This window comes from Salmo trutta, chromosome 14 (assembly GCF_901001165.1).
Source record: "Salmo trutta chromosome 14, fSalTru1.1, whole genome shotgun sequence".
Lineage (NCBI taxonomy): Eukaryota > Metazoa > Chordata > Actinopteri > Salmoniformes > Salmonidae > Salmo > Salmo trutta.
This window is the reverse complement of record NC_042970.1, coordinates 9658681-9669468: the sequence shown is the minus strand read 5'-3', so window position 1 is coordinate 9669468 and position 10788 is coordinate 9658681. Positions and strand designations below refer to the sequence as shown.

General features: G+C 42.2%; 1 protein-coding gene across 1 annotated transcript; it reads left to right on the top strand.

Moving 5' to 3' along the window:
- The first annotated feature begins 2274 nt into the window (after nucleotides 1–2274).
- LOC115207355 (ATP-dependent RNA helicase DDX19A) lies at nucleotides 2275–10266 on the top strand. The gene is made up of 12 exons (XM_029774378.1): nucleotides 2275–2500; nucleotides 3070–3109; nucleotides 3309–3440; nucleotides 4633–4768; nucleotides 5100–5192; nucleotides 5572–5674; nucleotides 6108–6222; nucleotides 6391–6568; nucleotides 6670–6907; nucleotides 7421–7583; nucleotides 7891–8082; nucleotides 8346–10266. The coding sequence occupies exons 1-12, from the start codon at nucleotides 2444–2446 to the stop codon at nucleotides 8405–8407; spliced, it is 1509 nt and encodes a 502-aa protein (XP_029630238.1). The 5' UTR covers nucleotides 2275–2443; the 3' UTR covers nucleotides 8408–10266.
- Nucleotides 10267–10788: the final 522 nt, after the last annotated feature.

Below are 10788 nucleotides of genomic sequence, written 5' to 3'. Positions count from 1 at the left end.
AGTATTTTACTTTACTTCATCTTTTATTAAGGTATCTTAATCTTTACACTTACTCAAGTATGACAATATGGTAATTTTTCCACCACTGAATGTTTCAAGAAAGGAGTGTCTATATTTGGCCTGGCGAAGAGGTTTTATGCGCTGACTGAATGGAAGCTGATAATTGCGAGTTTTTTTACTCCGCTGGTCTCGGGAAGAAATTATGAGTACTCACTGTCCAAGACCGAGTCGAGAACGAGTACAAATGTATCAGACACCGAGATAAGACCGAGTCGAGAACCAGTACAAATGTATCAGACACCGAGATAAGACCGAGTCGAGAACGAGTACAAATGTATCAGACACCGAGATAAGACCGAGTCGAGAACCAGTACAAATGTATCAGACACCGAGATAAGACCGAGTCAAGAACCAGTACAAATGTATCAGACACTGAGATAAGACCGAGACACTAAATATGTGAAAGAAAGAGACCTATTCAGTTGTACAACTGACTGTATTCAACTGAAATGTGTCTTCCTCATTTAACCCAACCCCTCTGAATCAGAGAGGTGCAGGGGGCTGCCTTTATCGACATCCACATCTTCGGTGCCCGGCTTCATCGGGGGGCAGAATGACAGATTTTTACCTTGTCAGCTCAGGGATTCGATCCAGCAACCTTTCGGGTTACTGGCCCAACACTCCTACCCGCCAGGCTTCCTGATGCCCCAGGTAGGTAGCCTGGTCTCGTGACCTACAACACTGGCTAGGCATACTGGTTTGTGTCAAGAATGGCAACGCTGCTGGATTTTACACGCTCAACAGTTTTCTGTGTGTATCAAGAATGGTCCACCACCCAAAGGACATCCAGCCAACTTGACACAACTGTGGAAAGCATTGGAGTCAACATCCCTGTGGAACACTTTCGACACATTGTAGAGCCCCAACTAATTTAGGTGTTCTTAATGTTTTGTATACTCAGTATAGATGATGTGGTGCACTGGCAAAATATAAATACACACACACACACACACACACACACACAGTCTACTCCCATTATCCATTCCAGACAACATCTACGGTCTTCTTATCTGTGCTCAATGCGTCCCATGGAGTCTCATTGGTGTGATAACAGGTAGCCCTTGTTCTTTGCCTCCTCCTAAAATTCTCGGGGGAACTGAAACCTTAATTTTACACGTTTGGTTGCCATGGATACCTCATCCAGCGCAGCCGCAGTTTGGTAGGCAACAATAAACTCAGACTCCCTTTTAAGCCAAATGTATCTCCAAACTAAAGCTCTGAACGACCCAGACCCCCCTGCCTCTCCTCCTCTCCTCTTCCTATAACTCAACACACACTGATGATCACCATCGATGAATGACATGAGAACACTGATCAATATAGTCTTCTTATCTCTTACTGTCTCCCTCTCCTCTCTCTGTCTCTCTCCTCTCTCTGTCTCTCTCCTCTCTCTGTCTCCCTCTCTCCTCTCTTTCTCTCTCTCTGTCTCTCTCCTCTCCCTGTCTCTCTCTCCTCTCTCTGTCTCTCTCCTCTCTCTGTCTCTCTCCTCTCTCTGTCTCTCTCCTCTCTCTGTCTCTCTCTCCTCTCTCTGTCTCTCTCACTCGCTCTGTTTCTCTTTTCTCCCTCTCCCTGTCTCTCTCTCCTCTCTCTTTCTCCCTCTCCTCTCTCTGTCTCTCTCACTCTCTGTCTCTCGTTCTCCCTCTCTCTCTCTCCATCCATCCATCCATCCCAGCGGAACAAGACCAAGCAAAGGTGTGAAATCAATTTGGCATGTAATGAAGCAGCAGCAGTAGCATCAGTGAAGACAGGTTTCAGAGAGGTGACCTCTGGGTCTCTGTAGGTTTAATGGACGCTGAATCTGGTCAATAGATAGACAGTCAGTCCGTCCATTGGAAATATCGGGTTGTATTACCTAGGTATAGGTATGGATTCATACTGGTGTAGTCTTTACTGCAAGTAGTCGCAAACTGTTCCCTAAAACGTCTTAAATGCAACCCCTATTTCAGTTATCAAGACAGAATGTTTAAGGCACCATCTAGAGGCTGCGTAAAGTACTAAATACATATTGTGATAAACTGATATTTTACCGCAAATAAATTATTTCATCCATCTGCAATACTCAGGAAGAAAATTTGCGAAACAACAATAATTTCATCCATGCAGGCTATTTTTGGATTAAATGCACTATACAGAATTAGCTAATCCATATACGGCATATTTGAATGCACTTTTGTTGTACGAGTTGGAAGGAACTGTTTTTACTCTTGTCTCAATTTCTACACCCGGACCTTTTTTACGGACGCACTGGTGAACTCCGTAGCCGATTTCTTCACGCCATTGTAATATTAGTTTATTTTCAGACTTTGGAAACACTTTGTTCGGGGTTCCTAGCTGAGTTATCTGTTTGGTGAGATAAGAGAGTGACCTAATAACAGCGGACATCATGTCAACGGACTCCTGGGCCCAGGCTGTGGACGAGCAGGAGGCCGCCGCCGAATCGGTCAGCACCAGCTTACCGAACCGCTCTTTGGCGAAGTGTGTCGGGTCATTGGGCCTATGCTTCGGCTGGTTAACGTTAACTATGGATTTTGTTCAACAACAAAAAATAATAATTAGCAAATGACATGAATTACCTAGTTAACTCGTTTACCGATATTACAATCAATCTAACATTACATACATGACCGTATTACCGTTTACATCTTAATGACTACTGTAACTAGCTAGTTTGGCTAACGGCAGCTAGCTAGTTAACTAGTCAAGTTATCAAACGTTAGCTAGTTTACGTTACTTTACTAACCTAGCCAGATCAGCTAACTATTAATTGTTTTCATTGCATTGTAGGACACCACGTTTTCTGTTACATCCAATTCTATCTCGTTAAACCGATTTCATGTATTTCTTGTCACGACTTTCGACGTGGTAAATAAATGTCATCTGTCCAGAGAGGAAGATCCTAACATGTTCACGTCCTCCACTTTGTGCAGCACATGCCTTGTCCTGAAATGACCAGTTTAAAGACATTCCTGGACATCCTTAAACCATATTATGTTTGTTTATATTTCCTAGATTGGTAGCCTACAAATCAAAGACAAGCCAGAGGAAAATGGTAAGAGAAGTTACCCCATGTTACCTATTATAAACAGGCTATGTGGTTTAGCAGAACACCTGGTCTGAAGGATTAGAACTTACATTTGTGAATCAATTCTTGTTAACTAGTTTGGGGGGAAACAAAATGTTTCATTGAAAAAAAGTGTCAACTTGTTCTGAGATACCACAAGCTAACAAATACCATATGGTACCCTCAGGTACTGCCAACACTGCATTGGCGGCGACGACAACAACAACAACTACGACAAACACAGCAGCAGCCAGCGCCACAACGCCTGCAAAGGCAGGAGGAGGAGAGGGAGACAAAACAGGAGACGAGGACGATAAAGGTGTTTACTGTCAGGCAATGCAAACAATACAACATGGGATGTCAGACAGTGCAAACAATACAACATGGGATGTCAGGCAGTGCAAACAATACAACATGGGATGTCAGGCAATGCAAACAATACAACATGGGATGTCAGGCAATGCAAACAATACAACATGGGATGTCAGGCAATGCAAACAATACGGGATGTCAGGCAATGCAAACAATACAACATGGGATGTCAGGCAATGCAAATAATACAACATGGGATGTCAGGCAGTGCAAACAATACAACATGGGATGTCAGGCAATGCAAACAATACAACATGGGATGTCAGGCAATGCAAACAATACAACATGGGATGTCAGGCAGTGCAAACAATACAACATGGGATGTCAGGCAATGCAAACAATACAACATGGGATGTCAGGCAATGCAAACAATACAACATGGGATGTCAGGCAATGCAAACAATACAACATGGGATGTCAGGCAGTGCAAACAATACAACATGGGATGTCAGGCAATGCAAACAATACAACATGGGATGTCAGGCAGTGCAAACAATACAACATGGGATGTCAGGCAATACAAACAATACAACATGGGATGTCAGGCAGTGCAAACAATACAACATGGGATAACAGGCAGTGCAAACAGTACAAAATTGTCATACTTGAGTAAAAGTAAAGATACCTTAACAGAAAATGACTCGAGTGAAAGTCACCCTGTAAAATACTACTTGAGTAAAAGTCAAAGTATTTGGTTTTAAATATACTTAAGTATCAAAAGTAAATGGAATTGATCAAATATACTTAAGTACTACATAGAGCCATGACTACATGGAACTCTATTCCACATCAATTAACTGACGCAAGCAGTAAAATTACATTTAAAAAAACAGATAAAAAAACACCTTATGGAACAGCGGGGACTGTGAAGCAACACAAACATTGGCACAGATGCACACACACACACGATAACATACTCACTATACATACACATGGATTTAGTACTGTAGATGTGTGGTAGTGGTGGAGTAGGGGTCTGAGGGCACACAGTGTGTTGTGAAATCTGTGAATGTATTGTAATGTTTTTAAAATTGTATAAACTGCCTTAATTTTACTGGACCCCAGGAAGAGTAGCTGCTGCTTTTGCAGCAGCTAATAGAGATCCATAATAAATACAAATGTAATGTAACTGTTTTCAGATGACAAGGCGGCACAGTCGTTATTGAATAAGTTGATACGCAGTAATCTAGTGAACACAACCAATCAAGTAGAAGTCCTACAGAGGGATCCCAACTCTCCGCTTTACTCTGTCAAATCCTTCGAGGAACTACGGCTGTAAGTTCCTCTATGTCCTGTCTATGAGGTGCCTATGAACTGTTAGAGTGCACAAGGTGTTATGAATGTTGTTGAACTAAAATGAAAGTTTTGAACAGAATCTGTTTCGCTGTTGGTACATGTAATGTGCTCTGGGCCCCTGGCTCTGTTGGTACATGTAATGTGCTCTGGGCCCCTGGCTCTGTTGGTACATGTAATGTGCTCTGGGCCCCTGGCTCTGTTGGTACATGTAATGTGCTCTGGGCCCCTGGCTTTGTGTCCATATCTTTCTCTGTTTTGAATAAAAAGAAATGTCCCCTAAATACTCCTGTTTCCCTCCCTGTCCCCACAGTAAACCTCAGCTGCTCCAGGGAGTGTACGCCATGGGCTTCAACCGACCCTCCAAAATCCAAGAGAACGCGTTACCCATGATGCTCGCTGAACCGTGAGTTTACAGAGAGCTTCAGTCAGTTGCTCAGTCCAGACACTTCCTGATACCTCTTAGTCAGTCACACACATCTCTCAGCTTTTTGTATCAAGTTAATATTCATTCCCTGAATCCCAAACTAGTTGACAGACTAGAGATGATTAGTTTTGTTTGGACAGAAGGCATATAGACATAAGAAATGCTGTGTGGAGTCGACCTCTCTGTAATACCAAACATCCTCTCTGTCTGGTCTTGCTCTTCTCCATTTAAACTGATATCAAACTGTTCCATTGATCTGATTGGCTGTTAAACAGTTTTACCAGAACAATCATCAAGCTTGGTCTTTCCTGTCTCTTTCTGTCTGTGTTGATCTGACCTGTGCTCTCGTGGCTACCAGCCCACAGAACCTGATAGCCCAGTCTCAGTCAGGGACCGGGAAGACTGCTGCCTTTGTCCTGGCCATGCTCAGTCACGTTGATCCCAACAACAAGTTCCCACAGGTGAGTTGAGCCCTGACCCTTGACCTCTCAGGGTCACTTTCATTAGGGTACACTGTCTGCTTGCTTGTTTTTTTTTGTACCAGTTCCAGGTAGGACCTCTGCATGTTTTGTGCCTAATGGCATGTTTAGGTAATCGGCAGGTGAGATGGTTAATACTACCTTTATATAACACCATCTCTCTCTCCTCTCCCAGGCTCTCTGTGTGTCCTACCTATGAGCTATATAACACCTTCCTCTCTCTCTCCTCTCCCAGGCTCTCTGTGTGTCCTACCTATGAGCTATATAACACCTTCCTCTCTCTCCTCTCCCAGGCTCTCTGTGTGTCCTACCTATGAGCTATATAACACCTTCCTCTCTCTCTCCTCTCCCAGGCTCTCTGTGTGTCTCCTACCTATGAGCTATATAACACCTTCCTCTCTCTCTCCTCTCCCAGGCTCTCTGTGTGTCTCCTACCTATGAGCTGGCCCTGCAGACGGGGAAGGTCATTGAGCAGATGGGGAAGCACTACTCAGAGGTCAAACTAGTCTACGCCATCAGAGGAAACAAACGTAAGTCCCTATGGAGTCCTTTTAAAGTCTCAACTGATTTGACTGTATTTCAGATGGAGTGAGAAACACTGCTCTGACTTATCACACTGAGCTGACCAGGTTAATCATCCACCGCAGTTGTTGTAACTGTGGTGAAAAGGGGAATATTCTCTCTTCTTCTCTCCCCAGTGCAGAGAGGTACTCAGCTCCAGGAGCAGGTGGTGATAGGGACGCCAGGCACCATGCTGGACTGGTGTCTGAAGTTCAAGTTCATCGACCCCAAGAAGATCAAAGTGTTTGTCCTGGACGAAGCTGACGTCATGATCGCTACACAGGGTCATCAGGACCAGAGTATACGCATTCAGAGGTACACACATTGACCCCTTGGTCTTCTCTCTCTGTGTTTCAGGAAGTTGGATAAAGTTCTAAAAACCCACCCACCACACTGACCCCTTTTCTCCCTCTCAGGATGTTACCCAAACAGTGCCAGATGCTGCTGTTCTCGGCCACGTTTGAGGAGACGGTGTGGAACTTTGCCCAGCGCATCGTCCCAGACCCCAACATCATCAAGCTGAAACGGGAGGAGGAGACGCTGGACACCATCAAACAGTACTACGTCCTCTGTAACAGCAAAGAGGAGAAGTTCATGGCTCTCTGCAACATCTACGGGGCCATCACCATTGCTCAGGCCATGATCTTCTGTCATGTGAGTTATTCCACTTAATCAAAGTGTTTGAGGCAATTATACGCATCGCCTTGCTATCTTGATCACATGATGAGTAAGTTGGTTGGTATGTAAGGTAATGGGATAGTGAGTAAGTTGGTTGGTATGTAAGGTAATGAGATAGTGAGTAAGTTGGTTGGTATGTAAGGTAATGGGATAGTGAGTAAGTTGGTTGGTATGTAAGGTAATGGGATAGTGAGTAAGTTGGTTGGTAAGGTGATTTGTAGATCGGTGAGTGCACACTGTTACTTAGTCACAGATAAGTGTTGAGGAAATGTTTAATTCCCAGCTGTCAAGAGTTAAATCTGATAATATTAATGGATGTAAGCAGCATGACAAGATGGGAAGCTGTTACCATGTTGCCTGATACCTATTTAATCCTCTCAGATCTACACTAGGGGCTACGGGAGACGTTTCCAGTGGCTAGGGGGTGGATTTGGGATGTGGTGTTTCTCTCCGTGTACTTTATCCCTCTTGTCTCTCTTTCCCGCTCAGACCAGGAAAACGGCAGGGTGGTTGGCAGGTGAGCTGTCCCGGGAGGGCCACCAGGTGGCGCTGCTCAGTGGGGAGATGCAGGTGGAGCAGAGAGCTGCTGTCATCGACCGCTTCCGAGACGGAAAGGAGAAGGTCCTGGTCACCACCAACGTCTGTGCCAGAGGTAACTCAACCAATCAAACTATTGGTGTCTAATGTTTCCAGATGGTTTTGATCGTGTTTATTAATGGTATAGCTGTTGATCCTTGAGGAGTTTCAAATTAAGGAGAGGGCCCTTTTTAGCTCGTGATGCAAAAGTAACTGTTCAACTCTTCTTCACATGGATGTAGACTGATGACATTACATTAATACACTGGTCTTCATTGAATTATTTTTAGTATTCTTCACCTGGGTGGATATGTTGTACACTAATTTTATGTTTGGTCTGTCCATCTACCTATTCTAATCTGACCATTTGACTCTCCCTCCAGGTATTGACGTGGAGCAGGTTTCCGTGGTGATAAACTTTGACCTGCCGGTAGACAGAGACGGTAACCCGGACAACGAGACGTACCTGCATCGGATTGGCCGCACGGGTCGTTTTGGGAAGCGGGGATTGGCCATCAACATGGTGGACAGCAGGTTCAGCATGAACGTCCTAAACAAGATCCAGGAACACTTCAGTAAGTCAGGATGTCTGAATAAATCATTTATTTATTGACCTTTCAAATAGAATTTGCTACCTCTCCCAAATGATTTTCAAACTTTGATGTCCGTTTTCCCGGACAAGGATCAAGCCTAGTATGGACTAGAAAAGCACTTTCCATGGAGATTCTTCTTTGAGCTTGCTTTTTGGTCCAGGACTAGGCTAAATCATGTCTGAAAAACCGTCCTCAACAGTGTGACAGTCTTAACAATGACCTTTATCCTCACTAACCATCCATAGATAAGAAGATCGAGAAGCTGGACACAGATGATCTGGATGAGATAGAGAAAATCGCAGGCTGAAAAGACTTCAGAACCACATGACTGCTCTAGTCCCCCTCCCTCTTCCTGCTTCTCCCAGACCCACCCCACCCCTCGGACTGTTATCATAGTCTTTCATTTTAAAAAATAGAGCGTTGGAGAGAAGAGCAAAGCCACAAACACAGCTATAATGTTTACATGTGGTTAAATGTCTAATCTCTCAAATATGTTTTTATAAGTCTCTGAAACGTTCCCGTTTCACTCTTTGTACTTCTTAATGAATAAAGTTTATAATATTAGCTAACATTTTTCATTTGTATATGTGCGTTGTAATGCTGTCATGGTGGTAGGCTTAGAGCGCAATGGCTTATGAAAAACATTTTTAAAATTATGCAAGTCGAATGTTACTACTGCCAGTATCTTCCCTGTTTATGCAGTTATTTTGGTGGAATGGAAACAAGCCCTCTCATTTTATATAAAGATATTTTTGTTTAACCTAGTCCCTGAATGAAATCTCAAGGAGAGAATAGAGCATAATTAGGAAAATAAGCTGAATACTTTAAAGATTTTAGTTATCATTTGTGAATGTTTTGCAATGAATACAAGAATTCTGATAAGTAGTACAGAGAGTGAAATAGATGTATTGTTTTGAGCAGTCTTTGTTTTTAAAAATCATAGTTACTTTGAGATGGTTAGGGGTCACGGGTTCATGCAAACTTGTATCAACCTTTCTGTGTGCCACTACAGTAGTGCAGTGTTCAAGTCGCATAACATCCGATTTGTTCGTTTTCAGGATTTTCCCTCAAAATGCCAAATAGCAAAAGGGGATATGGAGAGAACGTAACTTTTACTACATGTTTTGACCAATAAAGTACAGGTAAATTAAACTATATAAAAATGTGTAATTTAGACATCCGACCATGCATCATCTCAACCTCAATGTTTTAGTTTTTTTATCGATTACAAAACAACACAGACCTCGATACATTGTTTCTTAAATCATCTCGCAGTGGAACTGTTGTCATTGTTAGGTATGTTATCGTTCATATCTGATTGACCATGTACCTGGAGACTCACCTGTCAAGATGTTAACTATTGGTCTGATTTTTATTAACACACACTCACTGATGTCCTCATCTCAGAATCCAGAGGGAGAAGTTTGACTTTCTGGTCACACCATTGTGTTTTAATTGAAAACTCCACCAAAAAATGTATATTTTGGTAGTTGTTTCATTAGTCCATTGATAATGTAGTCCCAAAATATGTCAGCAATGAAGTTTTCAAGATATACATAAATACAGCCAGTATGAACCATTTTGCGTCATACTGGCTGTATTTATGTATTTGGATATTTATACATCTTAACTTGATTGCTGACATGCAAAATGTTTTGGGACTACATCAATAATGAAACAATACCAAAATGGAGGCTGCTTTAATAGACATTTAGTAAAATGTCATTAACTCATTACAATTGCGAGGGGCTGCAAAAAATATGGAAAAACAACCTTGAGATTGAATTACCCAACAATGCCTTGCTCAAGTGCATTTTCTGTAAAATATTTAAATTTATTTTCAACGATATTATTGGCTCAATATTCTGAGTTATGACTTGAAATGTCATATTTGACATATGACCACCTCACCCTGAGTGTAGAATGTGTGATTTAAAGTGAAATGCTTATGTGACTAAAGATGCCTATAAGACTCACTGTGGGACAGTTGAACAGCCACAGATTCAGCCTAACCCTGTACTTAAAAGCATTTTCAATTGAGATTCTCCATTGAGTTTGCTTTATAGTCCAACATTAGGCTTGATTTGTGTCTGAGAAACCACCTGTGTTTATTAAGAACTGAGATGCATGGACAGACAGATACAAATAAAAAACTTGTATATACAGTACTTGCTACATTAGGCCAAAGAAATTTGAATGAAAAGTGTGGCTGAATGATTGATTTATAGTCACCTAAAAGCATTCCTTACCAACTGAAATGTTGATACACCGATAGCTTCTCTGCATTATAGTGAATTAACATTAACGGGTGACTTTTCAAAACTGCCTGTATTTGGAGAACTTTCAGAGGTGTCCTTGATATAATGACATTGTCACTGTTTGATTTGAATGAGGCTGGAGTTGTGTTTGGTCAATCAGAGTCGATCCTCTACAGAACCTCACTTTCTACTGTTCTGTTAACTGTTCAGAACGGTTCAATGAACATTTAACTGTTCAGTTCTGTTAGCTCACTGTTTCTGGGACTTTTCTTGGCAAGTCATAGTGAATATCTGGGTGTATGTTATTGAATGGGGAAAATGCAGCCAATTGTTTGAGAATCACTGATGTTAAATTGAATAACATGTTATTGTTCTTTTGGTCAGGGAAATGTGTATATATGCAGTTAGATTTGAATGTCTATTTATGAGT

Coding starts and splice junctions, on each gene's coding strand:
- LOC115207355 (XM_029774378.1), top strand. CDS start 2,444: ATGTCAACGGACTCCTGGGCCCAGGCTGTGGACGAGCAGGAGGCCGCC. Junction 3,441..4,632: donor AGGAGACGAGGACGATAAAG/GTGTTTACTGTC, acceptor AACTGTTTTCAG/ATGACAAGGCGGCACAGTCG. Junction 5,675..6,107: donor CCAACAACAAGTTCCCACAG/GTGAGTTGAGCC, acceptor CTCCTCTCCCAG/GCTCTCTGTGTGTCTCCTAC.